General features: G+C 34.8%; 1 protein-coding gene across 1 annotated transcript in view; it reads right to left on the reverse strand.

The window, feature by feature from the left end:
* PIGK (phosphatidylinositol glycan anchor biosynthesis class K) overlaps positions 1 to 19,856 on the reverse strand; it is a 99,499-nt gene that overhangs the window by 62,191 nt on the left and 17,452 nt on the right. The window contains exons 4-8 of the mRNA XM_054566866.1: positions 9,141 to 9,276; positions 7,640 to 7,751; positions 4,508 to 4,604; positions 1,899 to 2,016; positions 1,072 to 1,182 (exon numbers count right to left, since the gene is read on the reverse strand). Of these exons, the coding sequence (XP_054422841.1) occupies positions 1,072 to 1,182; positions 1,899 to 2,016; positions 4,508 to 4,604; positions 7,640 to 7,751; positions 9,141 to 9,276 (574 nt within the window). The remainder of the gene's footprint in view (positions 1 to 1,071; positions 1,183 to 1,898; positions 2,017 to 4,507; positions 4,605 to 7,639; positions 7,752 to 9,140; positions 9,277 to 19,856) is intronic.

A 19,856-nucleotide genomic window follows, 5' to 3' on the forward strand; every position in this document is an offset into this window, starting at 1 on the left:
ATGAGTACTATTTAACTTCAAGGAAATAGATCATTCTTACTGAACAAGAGTAAAATAATCATTCAACTAAAATTCAATTAAAGAACCAAGTGGAAGAGCCAGATGAAATTAGTGAGCGATTTTTTTTTTTTAAGTAAGTATTACAGAGCTACAAAAATAATGAAATCTTGCCACTTGTGATAGCGTGGATAGACCCGGGGGCATTACGGTGAGCGCAACAAGTCAGACAGAGAAAGACAAATACCATACGGTGTCACTTATATGTGGAATCTGAAAAAGAAAAAAAAAGAACAAACAAAAGAAAACAAAAACAGACTCATATAGAAACAGAGACCAAAGGCATAATTGCCAGAGGGAAGGGTAACGGGGGGAAGAATAAAAAAAGGTGAAAAGGAATACAGTCAATAATATTGTGATAAGTTTGCACCATGGCAGATGATATTCAGAATTAGTGAGGTAATAACACTGTGAGGTATAGAAATGTTCACTCACTATATTGTACACTTGAAACTAATACAACTAATATCATATTGTATACTAACTATACTTAAATTTTAAAAACAGCAAAGAGCAATTCTGAGCAATGAAAACTCATTCGTTTCCTCAGTGTTTCATATATAATTTCAATGGAATTAGTATATTTTTAATTCATTAGAAATTTTAAAATGTGAGGTGCATTTATTGTAAACTTTTGAGACAGCATGTCATGAAATAAAGAGGAATAAAGCCCTGAAAACAGGGAAGAATTTGGTAAGACCTCCTGGGTCTGATTTGACTCCTGAAAAATAGGTAGAATGTGAATCTAAAAAAAGTTCATTTCTGGTACGGAAAAGAGCAGAGCAAATGAATGAAAATAGAAAAGTACCTCAAGGAATAGCAAGTTAACTGGGGTAAATCTTTAGGTCTCTTGTAAAAAATCAGATTCTACTGTAAAGGGAGATTCAGAAGTTTTAAAAGGCCACCATTCAGCATGTGACATAGTACCCTAGTGGTATGGGGAATAACAGACTTAATTGATCATGTTAAGATTAACATACCTATGTGCTATAATCAAATCAAGGAAATACTTACAAGGTCATTCATATTAGTTTGGCTAGCTGGATTAATTTCTTCCAAAAATTCCAAGACATAAAATGTATATCTATCCATAAGGTGAACTCCAATTGCAGGATCAGGTTGATGCTACAAAAAAGCAAAGCATATACAATGGCATATTATTCAGCCATAAAGAAGAATGAAATGGATGACCCTTGAGGATATGATGCAATGTGAAATAAGGCACATGGAAAGGCAGACACTGCATGATCTCACTTACCTGTGAAATGAAAAAATAATAGTAATAAAGCAAGCTCATAGATACAGTGCGCAGATTGGTGGTTGCCAGAAGCAGGAGGATGGGGAATTGGCCAAATGGCTGAAGAGAGTCAAAGGGTACAAACCTCCAGGTATAAAATAAATGAGTCATGGATATGTAATTCGTAGCATGGCAGCTATCAATACCACTGTATTGCATATCTGAACGTTGCTAAGATAGCAAATCTTAAAAAGTCTCATCACACACACAAAAAATTCTGTAACCATGTATGGTGACAGATGTTAATTACACTTATTCTATTGATCATTTCACAATATATACAAATATCAGTCATGTTATACACCTGAAACCAATATAATGTTGTATGTCAGTTATACCTCCATAAAAAAATTTTTTTAAACCAAAGCATAAAAAAAAGTGTATGTCAAATAGCATCATTATATGTTTTAAATAGAATCAAAATTTCCTTCTAAGGTGTTAAAAAGTCTAAGAAATAGCAGATGTACTCATTAAGCATATAGCAATTTGAGAAATAGCTACACATTCCAAAGACAATGTTTACAAATCAGAAGAATGCACCTACCGAGAGTGAATCTTCTCCCACTTGGCTACTAGCTAAAGCCATTATGTTAGGAGAATAAAATCGCTCATACATGGATGCTCCTTGACAAGTATCAATAATAAAGAGTAGCTCATTGTAGCTGAAAGAAAAGTGGTAATATCTTTGACATGAATCATGTTGTTAATGATACACTGACTAATATTTTTACAATATTTCCATAACATAACATGTTGAAGTGATATCTTAGTCATTTCATTAGCTAAAAATTGAGACTTTTCAGTAGTTCCCAATATAAATTGGATAGCAGAAATATTAAGGGTATAATCCTGCCCAGGAAAACCACCTCAACAGGGAGTGGTTTTGTACCCAAACCGTTCCCTTTTCCCTTACCTACACCCCATAATTCAGAATATACATGAATAAAGAATATTGACTTCAACGAACACATATTTGGTATTCATACTGTCCTAGAAACTAATCTACATTCAGCCAAAAATAATAATAATAAAAAATACTCAAAGAACTTAAAATCTAACTGAAAGACTGACTTTTAAACTGCTTAAGTGTTAAAAATATTTGTTGAGAGCCTACAATGTGCCTGACACTAAGCTGGGAATACTAAGCCCTCACAGAGCTTAGCACCTAACACAGTCAAAGTGCTCTGAGAGCACTGAGAAAGGAACAGAGAGGACTCTAAAGAAAGTCAGGTCAGGAAAAGGTGACGTGTGACGTGGGCAATGAAGAGTGGGTGCTATTTTACCTAACAAAGAAAGGAAAAACACGTTCCAGTAAAAGAAAAAGTTTGTACTCAGGCACCTACATGTGAATAAGTATGAATGTTTAGGGAAAGGGGAACAGTGCTGTGAAGGTAGGATTTAGAGTAATTTGGGGAAATGGAGGGAAACTCCTGTCAGAAAGGCAGGCAACGTCAATTTGTAAGTAAAATATCCCAAATAAAGTTTGGATCTTATATCCTGTAAGTTTGAGGAAGCCACCAAAGGTTTTTTGTAAGTGAAAGAATAATATAATAAGCTCTGTATTTTAGAATGAACTGCCTAACTAATGAAAATGAAAGTAAGGGGCAGATAAGTTTTCTCAGAGGTTTCTCTCAGACGCTGGATCTAATCAAACAGCTAAAACACTGCACTTAGAAAATAAAATATGTATTCTTGAATCCCTATATCTAAGCAGGTGATAGAAGGCACAATTAATATGACATTCTTTTCTGAGACAAAAACAGTGGACACGCCTGAGGATCAGAACATCCAAGGTTAAATGAAGCAGTACAATACTGGGCTACCTGGGCATGAACCCTAATGCTGGCACTTTCCAGCTATGTAAACCTTGGCAAGTTGCTTAATCTGTTTACCTCAATTTATTCATTTGTGAAAAAAAGTAATAAAAGCATTTACCTGATGGAGTTGTTAATAACACTAAATCAGACAATACATGTAAAACACAGTGCCCAGCACCTACTATATATTCAATAACTGTAAGTTTTGAATAATAAAACCAGTAACTAGCAAAATCTTCCTCCTCAATACTTTCGTATTTTCTGCTTATGCTTATAATTCAAGGGGTGCGGAATTCAAGCTAAACAGAAAAACTTGAAACATTATCCATTCTCTTCCATCCTCCCCTGAACTCCCAGAGAAATCGAGAGCCATAAAATGGAATTTCTCTTCTCTGTTAAAATTGATGAATTTTGCCCCATCCTGGCCCCTCCCTCCTGTTATAATAGAGGAGCTGCCGTCATCGTAACATTCATGTAGTTCTCCGTGCATCGGTCCTCTTCTACCTTCTTAGGAATCATATACATTCTGCTTATGCTTATAATTCAGTATTTATAATATTGAATTTGTTGAATAGTTGGGTACATATATCTCTGTTCTACTATATTTTAAACTCTTTCAAGGCAAAATAAACATCATATTTCCCTCTGTGCCATATGTTTAGAAGGTAACCCATTGGTGTTTACTGAAGGTACTCAAGTGGAAAGCAGTTCTATTGCAATTTCAAATTCACTTAATAGGTTCATATGACAACTGTGAACCAAAGGGATGCTTATCATTAAATTACTAACAATATATCATTCTTAATGTGAGTCAAGTTATAAATTTTATACTAATTATAATTTCAACATTTTTTTCAAAGAAGAAATAATGTTTTGTTATCGCATTGGGGGCCAGAGGATGTGCAAAAAGTGAGAATAGGTACAAGTTGGAAAATAAATATATGTTCCTAATCCCCCTAAATAATGAGGAACTTGGTTAATGGGACTCTACTTCATCCAAAAAGGATGCTAAATAAGGTTATCTTTTTTCATGTTCTTTAATAACCCTGAGTTCAAGGAACAAGTATAAAGGACCCGTGGACAAAGCCAAAGTCGGGAAGGATTGAGGGTGGGAATATGGGGGTGGGTGGGGCAGGGGAAAGTGGAGACAAATGTATTTGAACAATAAAACAAACAAAAAACAAATAATTAAATAACTCCATTCAGTAGAAATAACAAATATAAATCTAAAAGAAAAGATTAAAGAAAGTCTCATAAAATAAGATCTACAAATCTACTAACCATAGAAAAATTAGGTGTTAATTTATCTTTTGAAAAGTAGTTATTTGCTAATTACCGTCTTTTCTGCCACATTTGTTCAAAAGCATCTGCAAGCTCTATGTTAGTAATTTCTTCAGAGTCTTGAAATTTCAAGAAGCCATTTCCACCATGTCCTTATAAAAAAAGTAAAAAAAGATTAAATAGATACATTTTTAATGCAAACTGCGTACTTCCAAATATAAACATTTACTTCAGTCATGGCAATTTTATATATCATTTGTTACTTTATACTCAAAAATTTAAAAAATAATGTGAAAACAAATTAATTTTATACCAACTAGAAAGAAAATAATGATAGACTACATAAAAACAGCAGATATAATATCTTTAAGAGTTTTTCTATCACTCAATTATAAAAAAGTACATTTATATTTTTTCACTGGCTCCATTATGTCAGAAACGAGCTTCCACAGATAAAAAGTTCTCAAACACCAGGCAAACATTCTTTAGTGAGAAAGGAGTGGAAGACTAGCTAGTGCCATGCTATGCTGGTACTATTCACAGTATTATAACTGTGCCCAGAATGCTATATTATTAGGAAGTGCAGTTAGCACTTTAAAAATGATGTTTTTAGTACTATTGAACACCATCCCAGAAGATTGTGAAATTTAGAATATATTATCAAGCAAATCTGCATGGATTCTAATACTAGCTTATCCACTTAATGACTGTGCTATTTTGAACCAATTACTTCTTTCCATGCCTCAGTTTCCTCAGCTGTAAAGTGAGAAATGTGTCAGCAAGACCACCATTAGCACACCTACATAGCTCCTTTGTACTGATTTTATAAAAGTACCTCCCAAAGGGCAGCGAAGTAGGAAAAAAAATTGTCTATTTTGGTGTCCCCTCTGAATATATGCGGTCCTGTGAGCTCCAAAGTGGTTAGTGGCTATGTCTTTGCGGAGGGAAAATAGTTCTCCCTCTCATTAGACAACTCTATGCAGGGTACACAGCTTGGTAAGTGTAAATACACACTGGAATTCAGCTCCCACTCACCTCTCTACTCAGACACTTATGTGCAGTGCACAATCCACAGAACTGTATATCAGCTCTGAATATCAGCACCTAAATCTTCCAGTTGTTGAGAGGATGAAATGAATGACACCAGATGGTTTAGAACACTGCCTTATGTATAGTAAGCCTCCATAAAGACTAGCTATTATCATATTATAATTATCAACCCTCCTATTCTTTTCTTTGGGTTGGCAATCTTTTTCTATAAAAGGCCAGGTAATAAATGTTTTAGCCCTGTGGGCCATATGGTCTCTGTTGCAACTACCGGACTCTGCTGTTGCTGTGTAAAAGCAGCCATAGACAATATGCAAAACAAATGGATGTGATCATGTTTTAATGAAACTTGATTTCTAAAACAGGGAGCCCTTCCATGGGCCATAGTTTACAAAATCCTATTTTGGACTGCTGGAATTTCTTCCATACAAAAATCAACTCAGAAAAAAAAATGTTGTAAAACCTCTAGTTTAGTACATCAAATAAAGCTAAGCTACAAGACTGTACTTCATCCTAATTGACAGAAAACCTTAAAAATTTCTTATAACTGTTAAACTAAAATAAAACCTTTTCTGACTTCACTTACTCTGCTGAATTAATTTATAAGTTTATAAAGTGATTGAATTTGAAAAGCTGCAGTATGATAGATAAATAAAAGTAAACCACAAGCCCTGGCTGGTGTGGCTCAGTGGATTGAGTGCCAGTCTGCGAACCAAGGGCTTGCCAGTTCGATTCCCAGTCAGAGACATACAGCCCAAGTCTCCGGTGGGGGGTGCACAAGAGGCAACCACACATTGATGTTTCTGTCCCTCTTTCCCTCTCCCTTCCCCTCTGTCTAAAATAAAATAAATAAAATCTTTTTTTAAAAAAAGGTAAACCATGAAGTAGGCGTTAGTAACTGCCCTTCTGTGACATCTAAGAATCATTCTGCACCTGTTTTATCATCAGCTGAATGGAATGCCCCCTGAAAAAATTTTAATACCATTTGATGAACATTCATATTTCCTAAATACTACTCTAAGACAGGGCACTGGTGATAAAATAATGGAAAACACATTATCATTGGTATCTTGGGGCTCAAAATTTAAGAAAGTCAATAAATATCCAGACAAAAACATAACAGTAACTTAAATGCTAAAATAGAAACTACAGATTAATACAGCAGAGCATAGAGAAGAGACTGCACCAGCCATGGAGATGAACATTATCTTAGGGCAGTTATAAAATATATTATACATACCAGGAAACTTCTGAGGAAGAAAACAGGCACTACTATTAATAATTACACTGGGACAAGAGGTGTAAACTAGAACTGTCCCAAGTAACTGGAAACATAGTCTCCCTAGACTTAGAAAGGAAAATCACTTAGACTTAAAACGATAAGGAATAATCAAGTAGGCAAAGTGAACTGAGAAGACATCAATAAGCAAAGGCAATAGCTTAAGCAAACAATATGAGGACAGAAACAGTCCAATGCTTGGAAGGGAATTATAAAAAGTATAAGAACTAAAATTAAATAAATAACATAACTACAAATATTTATTATATATTGCATATAGTATAAGTCAATAAATAATATAACTATATTATGGAAGACTTTATCCATAATAGTATTCAAAGTAGAGACAAAAGACTACAGGAGCTATGTCAGAGGAGTATATTTAAAGTGAATTTTCATGATCTGGTTTCTGGATCAAAACTATATCAGAATTTTAGGAAAAGGCCTACATATCTGCATTCAGGTAATCCTTATGCACACTAAAAACTGAAACTCCACCACTGGAAACCAGAGTTTTAAGAAGAAAAGGGACAGATTTACAATTTCTATTAAATACTTTAGTAGGATGATTAATAGGAGACAGAACTGAAGGCAAAGAGGTTATAGTAGGATACTAAGTAAACGGTAATAACCTTTATTAGGGCAATACTAAAAAGAATAGAAATAAAGTAAGGGACAGCACAATACGTTACACTGTTTTCAAATACTACTTCAAGGTGTTATATATTATGAGAAAAAAAAACTATATAACTATTTCAATCAAAAATCACTTAAGGTATTCAAATTCTCTTTCTGTGCAAATTTCTTGCTGAAAAGAGTAGCAATATATTCTATTATTAAATATATAAATTCTGAAATTACCTGTCATATAAATAAGAATATTGCTTCTATCATCAGAAAGAAGACGTTTTGACCGAGGAGTACTAGGCGGGATCCTCCCAGTCAACACCCGTAAAAAGTTCTCTACGGTTACCTGAAAAAAAAAAATGAGAGAGAGAGAGAGAGAAATATCAGATAAAACAGAACTTAGGGAAACCTGATAATTTGTCTTTACTTTCAAAAATATTCTCCTTTCTCTATGTATTGCTCACCATAATTGTTGTGTCAACAATTAAAAAGAAGAAAAGAAAAATACGGCACTTGCTAACTGTAACACATTTTCTCATGGCGAAATAGCGATCCCCCCTGCCCCCCGCAAAAAGTCATACCCCTTTAAACCAGATTTCCCAACCTGGGATTTCTGCACCTCTGGCATTTTTTGAAAGCATACTTAAAGACATGGAGAATGTAACGCGAATTTAAAGTTATACTGTACATATATAAATTTAAAAAGCAAAAAATCTTTCTAGCTTTCTTGTTCAACCTTTCTCTAGATCATCATTATATAAATGTGTCTAAGTGTGTGTGTGTGTGTGTGTGTGTGTAAAATGTTTTGTTTACATTTTTCCCAAAAGATAGCAAAATATTAAATGTGTTAATAGGACTTCTTATTGACTAACTAGGAAGGAAATTTTTTGGTCTACATTTTATAATGACTAAATAAACAAGTAAAAATTCCAACATTTATATACATTTAATCACTGGACAACATTTTTCAATGTCTTCAAAGGGCTATAGCTACTTGCTAGATATACGACACATAAAATATAAGCTCCATGTCCTTAAGGAGCTTACGGCCTGAGAGGAGATAGATACACTTTTAAAATTCCTTCAGAACAAGTCTGGAAACACAGAAAATTGTGCCTTACTTTTAGTAGGCTTGGTAAAAGAACGATTATCAAGGAAGATTCCATCAAAGAACACTTCAATTTTTAAACGTATTCACAATCCATTAAACTTAAAATGAAGTATAAGGGAGAAAATATAATATAATGCTATTATTCAAACTTACATTTTTATTTTTAATCATATAAGCATAAAAACACTAGAAGCATATTAAGAGTGGTTACCTCTAAGCAGTAAAAATATGGGTGAGTTTTTTTGTTAGGTACTTTAATTTTTTCCACAATGAATGTATTTACCAAAAATATAAAACTTAAAATTTTAGGTCAAATATAAAAAACGTAATACATTTACTATAAAACAAAGTCAACACATGAAACTCTCTAAAATACTCATAAAAACCAAGATAAAATTGTTCTGTCCTAAATACATATGTAAAATATTCACATTGTGATAGTTTTACTCAAATATTGTTTCCTTAATATGAACTACAGAGACAGAATTAGATCAAGGCTTCAGTGACAATTATGCACAAAGTTTAACGGCAAAAAAAAAAAAAATGGCTATTTTATTCAACCAGTATTTTAGAGCTTAAAAGTAACAGTAACTACATTTCAAAAATGTTGCTCAAACAATTTACCTCATAACTTCTATAGTCCACTTCCACATCATCCCCATATACATTTAGTTCCATATTCTTGTGACTAAATACTGTAGCTGGTTTGGGGTTCCTAGGGTTGCAGGCCATATCATCTGCAAGCATCAGAACAATGTGACTAGAAAAAAAATTCCAGAAAATATATTATTTAAATAAAACTAACAAGTTAAAAACAGACACAGTTTGTTGATATCATGTAGCAACTATGTGCATTCTTTTCTTCATTAAAAATAACTCAAAATAATTATTGAGTACCTATTTAAAAGAACTATTGTTTCTTTATGTAGTACAAGTTTTAAAGTAGAGAAATTGGAGCAATCTAGCATGAATTTATATGCAGAATTTGAAGTTACCCATTTAAATTTTTTTCACAACGGAGTATACCTTATGCCATACAAGAAGGGGAAGCTATGGGAGCTACGCTGTCCTCCCCAAACATTTAAAAACAAATTCGTAATGTTTGACATTCTCAGGACTTACACAGTCCACATTAAACTATGATACTCCAAAGAATTTGACTTTCAGAAGCACAAATGCTTACGTACAGGAAACATGCAATCAATCCATCGGCAAGTGCGATCAGCACAGCACCGGAACACATCACCAATCCAATCACTGTTCACTGGCCCCACTCCATCCCCCTAATACCAGCCAACCACCATCATCTCTTGACTAGATGCTAGTAGAAAAGCTCCCCACCCCGGCTTCGTCTTCCATTCACACCTTTTTATAGTTCATTCTTCTTATAACCACCAAGGTAATCTTTCTTACATAAGTCAAATCATCAAACTTTCTTACTTTAAAATCCTCCAAGGACTCCTCACTGTAATTAGAGAAAAATCAAAACTCCTTACATGATCTACAAAGCTCAGTTAATGTGGTCTCCATCTCTCTATCTTCGGCCCCCACCGCCCAATATGCTTGTCTACAGGAAGGGGTGTCCAACCTGCAGCCCACAGGCCCCATGCGGCTCAGGGTGGCTCTCAATGCAGCCCAACACAAAGTCGTAAATTTACTTAAAACATTAGGAGATTTTTAGGGTGATTTCTTGTCTCAATGTTCTTAATGTGTGGCCCAAGACGACTCTTCTTCCAGTGTGGCCCAGAGAAGCCAAAAGGCTGGACACTCCGGCACTGACCTTTCTGTTCTATGAATATGCCGAGTCTTTCCCACTTCAGGGGCTACTGACCAAATTCGACTTCTCTCCTTCCAAACCTTTGTAACATTCTAATCTCAGCTAAGGTACTCTATTCTCATTATGCGTTTATTTTCCACAGGTTATTTATGACCCTGAAATCCCATGCTCTCCCACCAGCACCCCCCGCCCCCGAATATAAACTCTCTGAGGACAGGGCTTTACCTCTCCTGTTCACCACTGTTAACGCTCAGGCTTAGTAACAGAGCCTGACATACAGTATTCAATTAATATTCATTGAGTGAATGAAATATTTTCATTTGTGCATCTATTTTCTTTGAGAGAAAATACAAAATTTCTCTACAATACTTATCTTGATCTTACCATTAAAACTGCTGAACATGAATCAAGGAATTCTTTACCATATACTTGAGCTCCCCAAACATAAGGGAAAAATTAATGTGGCATATGTAACTAGTTTGGCAGAAGATAACAAGAAGAAAATGTTCTGCTGCATATGTTCCAAATGCACTGAAGTTCAGAACTGAATCATTGTGATTTTTCTTGGAAATTGGCTAGATCTGTATTTTGAAAGGGTTCCAACTCTGCCACATTCAAAGATCAGTTATTCAGCTGTTACTGACTCATATTCACATAATTATGAAAGTTTTTCCTCTAAAATTGGAAAATATATCTTCTCTTTTTAATAATTTAAGATGATTAACTTACATTAAGTAATTATTAATCATATCTTTTTTGTTATAATCCATTATTATACAAAAGTGAACTGACCTCCCAATATCAGTATAAATATGAGTATTCCTTTAGGCCGTATCTTTGGTTTAAGATTCAATATCTACCCAACATCAATATTATAAAGCAGCAGTATTTTCAGCTTCAAATCATAAATTCAATCAATGTTTTTCTTACAGATAATTTTATTAGAATCTACTTTTCAATTACAATTTACACAGAATGTTAGTTTCAGGTTTTCCTATAATTTTGAGCTTTAATATAAGTACTATAACCCTCTGTTAACATAATCAATATATCATTTAAAAATAATTATATTTGTGGATAATAAATGAAAACCATGACAGGAAACAGACTGAGTTTCTAAAGTTTAGAAGTCCAACCACACATTCTGTTCACTATTCATTAAACTTAAGAAATGTTCAGAACTGCTTGGTGAAGAAAAAAAAATTCTCTATTGGTCCAAGTGTTAAATTATTTGTATAATGATATTTAAATATATACATGATAGTACACTCCTTAGGCTTATAGTTCTTATAACACTATAAATAAATATAAAATTATAAATTAACAAAACTACCAAGCTAATAAACTCTAAAAACATTAATTCCATTTGAAGGATGATGTTATTTTGCCCAAACTAAATGACTACAGTTATATTTAACAAGAAAAAGAGAAAACATCAGGCTTGGCTCTACAGTTCACTTTTTTCTATATTTGACTTCCACACTGCAAATTATTTTGATGATATAGGAAGTCTGTTCACAAAACTATGTTGTACAAAATGCAATTGGTAACTTCCAGACTCTGTTTACTATTCAGGATATCAGATCTTACATTTAACAACGCCTTTGCCAATAAACATTCTTTGCACACCAGTTATCATGAGTCCTTCAAGTTTAAGGAGTCCAACTTGACTCCTTAAAATGTCTTTTTCACTTGAAAATCAGGTTAGCATCACAGCAGTTATTTAAGTCTTTACTGAGTGGGTATCAAATCACCGCAGGAATTAAGATCAATCTACACTGAAGACAAATTACTACATCCCAATAAATAATAGGAAGTTGTATCTTATTAAAATTTTTTAAAAATCTCGCAAATATATCCTATCAATATAAGAAAATGATATTTTTACAGTTTAGCCATCTTATACTACCAGGTGTGCTGACTCAATTTTCACACTTTATTCACGCCCCTGCAAAACCCACATCACACAACAAAGCATATGTTATTATGGCCTTCTCTCAACACAAAACCCAAAGAAAAAGTGAGCAATGAAATTGTATGAAGTTCAAACAGGGTTTGAATCCAAACAATAAAGTGGTTATTTACATAGGTAGTTTTCACATTTTTAGTATCATGTAGTCCAGTAAAATTTTTTTGAAAATGTGAGGGCAAACCCATATATGTCTACTAATTTCTAAGTCATATGTATTTGCTACTTTACATACACATAATAAGTATTAGTAAAGCATAATATCTTCCTTTTTTAGATGAAAAAGGAAACTAATATTTTCTTCCCTTACCACTCTTTGGATATAATCTAAATAAAATACCTTGGTCATGCTGATATAGATTTTAAAGATCACAAATATAAAAATGAAAATTTAAAACTTCTCAAAAAAGAAACATATGTGGAGGGAAAATGGTCTCAAATACTCTCCCATTACCATGTTTGCCAAACATTGAAGGACCAGCTAAGCCCTGCATCAGGATTGCTCGGGTCCTTTGCCCACCTCCCTGAAATTCTTCCTTGGCCCATTCAGGAACTAATAACCAATAGGTAAAAATACATATATACATTTTAAATAGATTAAAATCTTTTACCACCACAGGCCATTAGAGTATAAAATTTCAAAAACCATAACTTTTCATTTATAATAGACCGGTGTTACCTTAATAAAAGTTTCACCAGTTGAAATTTAAATAAATTACTGGATTGGTTAAGATGTCTTTAAACTGTTCACTTAAAACTGCTAAACAGCCCTGACTGGCGGGGCTCAGTGGGTTAGATATCACTCCCACAAACCAAAAGGCTGCAGGCTGGATTCCCGGTCAGGGCGCATGCCTGGGCTGCAGGACAGGTCCCCACTGGGCGGGGGGGCGGAGGGGTGCAAGAGTCAACCAATCGATGTTTCTCTCTCATATGATGTTTCTCTCCCTCTCTTTCTCCCTCCCTTCCCTTCTTTCTAAAAACAAGTAAGTTTAATCTTTAAAAAAATTGCTATGTGTTCTATAGCCCTGCTACTAATCAGGCACTACTACTGTATAGCATCTTTAGCTACCAGAGCTAGGATCACCAGGCTTCTTTTCGATAACATCACCATTCCCACATAGAACAGTCGCTAAAAGTAAAGCAGCAGATTGAGGATCACAGGGATCTTTGATGCTCTCTAAAGCTCTGGTTTCTGCTCATAGGTGTCCCTTTTGTTTTCCTGACAAATTATTCAGGATTCTCTGTATATTATTGCTTCTTCAGGACTTCAATGACTGCAGGACAAAGCAAATGCAACAAATTTTGTTATATTTTCATTAGCTAGATGCCAAAGTAATTCACTTTTAGGCTTTTCTTTCTCCTCTTCCGTGTCTTGGGGAATCCCCAAGTTAATAAATATCACCACCAATGTACTATGAAACTAATCATAGCAAATCTATTAACTGCAGGCACTAGACCATTAAGATTTCACAAATTTTAACTCGCCAAATGTCACACAATTGGCATTATTAGACTATATGATGCCAGGTACTTTGAACTCACATTATTAGAAACAAAACTAAAAATAAACTACACTGCAGAAATAGGAAGTCAACAACAGCATGCTCACACATTCAAAGTCACATGTGTGTTAGTATAATATGATGATAATTAACATTTACAGAGAACTTGATATACCTCAATATCTCAAGCATTGCAACTAATAAAATAAGCACATTACAAGCATTATCTCATACATTAATTCCAAGATATACAAGGTGGGGCATAAGTAGGTTTACAGTTCTGAGTATGTGAAACAATTTATTCTTGTATTATTATTTATTAACTATTGCATTATTTTCCATACAAACAACCATATACCTACTTTTGCCCCACCCTATTTTACAGGATATTAACCTTAGGCACACTTTAAAAGTTAAGTAACATGTCATGGGTCACACAGCTAATGAAGAGTAGAGTTTAGATTCAAATCCAGTTTCTTTAACATGAACATTTGCTTTTTTATTTTAATTGTATTTTTTCCATTACCACTTAGTCTCCCTATAACCCCCATCCCACAATCCCCACACTGTTGTTGGTGTCCATGAGCCCTTTTTCCTTTTAACAATCCTCTATTACCCAGAGACTATGTGAACTGGCATCAGAAAGAATTTAATGATGTGTTTTTGTTTGATATTGATAGTTTAATCAACTCGGGTGATTAAATTAAGTGCATGAATTCATTATTGCTATTTAATATTTATAGCATATAATGTGACATAAAATAGGCCCTTGAAATTCTAAATGGAACCATCCAGAAACCCTAGCAACCTGTCAAATGGAAGAATAGCACTAGAGCATGTAATTTTCTCCTTTAAACATAATAAAGTATAAGTGAAAGTTTAAGTGCACACGTAAATGCAAAAATGAGAGAACAGAGCTTCAAAGAAAAACAGAAGCTAACGTTCTACAGTCTCCAGCTTCCCAAAGCCCCTGCCTCTGTCCTACAGAAGGCCTTGGGGCTACACCCCCCAGACGGCCCTCCTCTCAGCAGGTCTCTTCAGCCACCAAGCCTGCCATCTTCGCTCTCAATCATCTGCACCTGCAGCCTGCATCTCAGTCTTCACTGCTTCCGAACACTCCCCAACACTAACCAGTCTTCCTGTAATAGGGGAGGAGCAGCCAGCAGAAGTGAGCCACCCACTCTCTTCCCCTTTCCTTTCAAAGTTAAAGTTAGTATTGTGTAGACAAATGTTTCTTCCTGTTGTCTACTGCTTCAGCTTCCCACTAACTACTTCACTGACTTACTCTAGCACACCAACCTCAAGGCTTGGAATTCAAATCTGTGCAGTGTACGACCAAAATTACAAGTTACTATATTTCTCGAACATTGTGGATAGCTCACTGAAACATTCAAAACAAAAAATGCTGCATTAATGAATGCCATTGATTTAGTTTAACATATTTTTATCAGATTATAAAATGCTTAAAATCTTGATATATCACACAGAGTCCATCATAATAAAAATCACTATGTGCGGGTCTTTCACATATTCTCATGTTTAACAAAAATTTGACCTTTGCTAATTTTTCCAGTAATGATCCGTATTAATTTTGTCAGTCTCCCCAACTCAACTACTTTTATGCCATGTGCTTTGGAATCTTTCTTAGCACTAGTAGATTTTAACAATCTATATGTAGTCTCTTTAGCATGTTGTGAGTAGGGTCTTGGGACTTGACCACAATGCCTGAATTACACGTTTTACCAGAAAAATACATGCAAACATCATTAATATGCCTTTGCTGGCATATTTCTATTCTCAAATGACAAGAAAATCAAAAGGTTCTTTTATTTTTCTCTGGGCATTAAGCAACATAGTTTAGATATTCTTTTCATTAAGAGGACCTGGATGGTTTTACTTCTTCTGAGGTATCATTTTTATCGTATTTTTTAAAAAACCTACTTGGCAAAGGAAATATTATAGTGGTGGTAAAGAATATTTTGTTACCACTTCTGCTCTTCAGTTTGATCATAAAAGTCAACTAGGACAAAAAGTAAAGGGGAATATATAAAATGGAGACTACCACAGACAAAATGAAAGAGTAACTGGAATATAATAAATCTCAACTGAAATTCTGCAATTTATTTTTAAGTCAATATAATGGTTTTCATTGACATTATTAGTTTGATTTAACCATTCCATATTAAATTGTGCAGGCACTTACTATATTTTATCCATATTATCAAATTTGGATTCCACATTTCAGTAAGATTATGCAAAAATAAGATTAGAAGCTGTGAGAAAATGGAAACAAAGTTACAAAATTAACCACTGTACCTCATTTCTAGAGAGTAAAAGAGAAAACAGGTTTAAACTCAAAAAAGACAGGTTAAACAAAATGGTAGAACTTCCAAAAATATATTTGAACACAGAATTTTAGTAGCCAAGCAAATTAAAAATAAACGGGGAGATAGAATTCTGAGTAATGAACTTCTAAAATTTCCTCCAGTTCTAACATAGTAGTGATGATTACTAGTATTCAAAATGCAGCTATAACATGCTAGAGGTAATGGGGCTGGGTACAAGGTGGCGGAAACAAATATTTGCTGAGTGTACCGCGGTACAGGCACTGTGCTATAGTCCCTTCAGACACAACTCTCGCTAAATCGAAGCAATCCTATTAAGACTATTATTGTCTCCATTCTAAAGATAAGGAAGTTCAGTGAGGCCCACACACTCTCCATCCACGATTACCTTCTTTGGCACAAAGGAAGGAATACATTGCCTTTCACACCACTCCCAAGTAGTGAGCAGAATCAAAAGAAAACCTTTCATAATTTCTGTATTCATATCAACAAATATTAAAGGAACATCACTTTTCCTCATAAGAACATCATCTTGGTATTTCCATTTTTCATGGTTCAATATTACAGGGCTGAGCAAAGTAGGTTTACATTAATTAATAAATTAACAATACGAGAATAAACTGTTTCACATACAACCATAAACCTACTTTGCCTACCCCTGTATTTATGCTTTAAACTTCCTGACAAATATTTCTTAAATGTTAAATAAACAAATCATTTAATTTTATAGCTATCAACTTTAAGTCTGTTTTTGCCTTTAAAAAACTGACAAATCTTCCTAAAATCTCTTTTCAATTACAGTAAAATCTGACTAAGAATGCTTGAGGAATGGAATTCTGTCTTTTTCAAAACTCACTATCAGCCTGGTGCCTGTCAGTGCCTGCACTGCCTCCACCTGCAACGGACCACCGCCGACGCCTGCCCTGCAGCCACGGCCACTGCGCCGATGTCACTGCCACCTCGGTACCCACTGTAGGACTAAACCGCGATTTTCAACGAGTAAACATATTCCCTTTGTCATCACACATTTATGGAGTTTCTGAAGGACAACGAAGATTACTGTCAAGCACAGCGTAACCTTTATGAGGACAGGAGAGCTGTAAAAATTCATCACTACTTTACCAAGAAGCCACGTAAGAGCAGTTAACCTGCACACAGGACTGTAGAACTGAAATATGCACAGCCTTTTCCAGCTCTGGCCTAGATGGAGTAAGCCTCAGGGCACTTCCTTTCCATTGCTCAATATTACAAATTGAAGGTATCTGCTTCTTGTTAGGCAGTTCGTTTCATTTCTCATTACTCCCAACTTCAAAGCGCTGAGAATTTCAAGTGGAGTATGTTGAAGTTTCTTTGCACCATTTCTGTATTCAATTTTTTAAATTCTTTACTAATTCTAGTATTTTGTAACTAAGTTAACAAGGCTTGAATGAACTGCCTGCCACGAAGTCACATACAAACACATGATATTTTTTTATATGCAATACAACCAATGAGACCTTTAACAAAGTTATTATGAAACTTAAGAAGTGTGGAATCATCGCAATAGTAAGAGTATGTAAAGCAACGTATGGCATTGTCTTATGGAAAAAGAAAGCACACATGTTTCTGACTGGCTTTTAATGAAGGTGCACCAGCATCCAACCAGATTGTTGATGACTGGTTAAGTCTTCAGAAAATAAAAACAAGTTTTACAAAGAACATGGTTGCTGGATTGTTATTCATTGTGTTGCAGCTTGGGAGAGCTCCATGCTTATTGCTCAAGCATTAATGGAAGGCAGAATGAAATATGAAGATGCAATAAAAATCCTAAGACAAAAGCAGCTTGGAGCTTTTAACATAGAGTAACTTGTGTGTTTAGAGAAGTATCACTCTAAAATGGTCTGTGCTGCAGAGACTTCATGGGCCAATAAAATTGGGGTGCCAGGTGCTATATTCTTGGAAGTGAAATTTCAGACCTAGTTACATATTAGCCAAGAAATAACTTGGTGAGTAAGTCTAAATAAGCTTTTATAGGAGCATTGAAAAGCAGTTTTACCAGGTTAAATGCTTGACAGAACCTCTGCTTCTGTTACGATCAACACATTCAGACACTTAGCACAAGATTCTTGCTGTTCTGTATTAAAATGTGCCTATCATTTGTGCCAGTTCACATTTACTAAAATCATGCAATACTGAGTTAAAAGTCTTTTTAATTTTATTGTTCAAATACAATTGTCTCCATTTTCCCACCACTGCTGTCCCCTGCCCCACCCACCCCCACCCTCAATCCTTCCCCACTTTGGCTTTGTCCATGGGTCCTTTATATGTGTTCCTTGATTTGACCCTTCCCCTTTCTTTCCCTGTTACCCACCTCCCTCCTTTCCTCTCGTCACTGTTGGTTTCCTTTTTCTTTCAGTGTTGCTGGTTATATTTTCCTTGCTTGCTTGTTTTGTTGATTAGGTTCCACTTACAGGTGAGATCATATGGTATTTGTCTTTCATCCCCTGGCTTAGTTTACTTAGCATAATGCTCTCCAGTTCCATCCATGCTGTTGCGAAGGGTAGGAGCTCCTTCTTTCTGCTGTGTAGTATTCCACTGTGTAAATATACCATAGTTTTTTGATCTACTCCTTCACTGATGGGCACTTAGGTTTCTTCTAGCACTTGGCTATTGTAAACTGTGCTGCTGTGAACACTGGGGTGCAAAGGTTCTTTTGAACTGGTGTTTCAGGATTCTTAGGGTATAGTCCCAGCAGTAGAATCACTGGGTCAAAAGGCAGCTCCATTTTTAGCTTTTTGAGGAAATTCCATACTGTTTTTCACAGTGGCTGCACTAGTCTGCATTCCCACCAACAGTGTACTAGCGTTCCCACCAACAGTATACTAGCGTTCCCTTTTCTCTACAACCTCGCCAGCAAGTCTACTTTAAATTTATTCCCATGCCAGACTCTTATCAATATATAAGAAATTTAGACAGATGAGGTACCAAAATACCCAGTATAAAACTTACATTATATTTAGTATCATAGAACTAAAACCCTAGGAACTATAAACTCTCTACATCTTACATCGTTTATTCCTTCAGTCATTTCAAACATTGAAACAGAATCTATATGGTTATTTGCTTACTCACTTTGTTTATATCTCCCACATTCCTACCAAGTATACATCAGGTTTGCACAACGATAAATTTCTGTTAGATTTTTCTACCAAGTCATACAGTATACTTAATGTCTCTCTATAAATCTCATTTTATGCAGTTATGGAAATCTCCCTTTCTAGAATATACATTGTAGAGAAGTATGTCTTTAATGTCTCCAGACCCCGGCCAAAAAAAAGCACGAGGGGGAGGGGAGAAGTTTTAGAGTTAATTTAATGTTTGTATTCTTGGGTGCAACTTAACAACAGGTAGGGCTATAACTATTTTAGTAAGATATTGCAATTGTCTTGTAAAGAATATGTAGAATAAATATGCTCTTTAGTAAAATTTTTTAAAGGTAGATGCTTTCTCATTATAGCTAGAAACAATGCTTAATCACAAATTTTTGAAATTCTTGTTCTTTTTCTGTACCTACTAGATGTTGTTTACCAGCTACTACTTGTTTGAAGTGTTCTTTTCCCCCTTCTCAACCTCACTTGCAAAAAAGAAGTGGGCTTCTGCTAGTACACTGAGCAGATATGTAATTTCCATAGGCCTCTTAGGCTGTGTAACTCATTATTTGGATACGTGACAATTTATTTTATTATGTAACTGATCAACTAGAGATGT

The sequence above is a fragment of the Pteronotus mesoamericanus genome, unplaced genomic scaffold, assembly GCF_021234165.1.
Source record: "Pteronotus mesoamericanus isolate MK-2021 breed Mesoamerican mustached bat unplaced genomic scaffold, CSHL_Meso_final contig_181, whole genome shotgun sequence".
Lineage (NCBI taxonomy): Eukaryota > Metazoa > Chordata > Mammalia > Chiroptera > Mormoopidae > Pteronotus > Pteronotus mesoamericanus.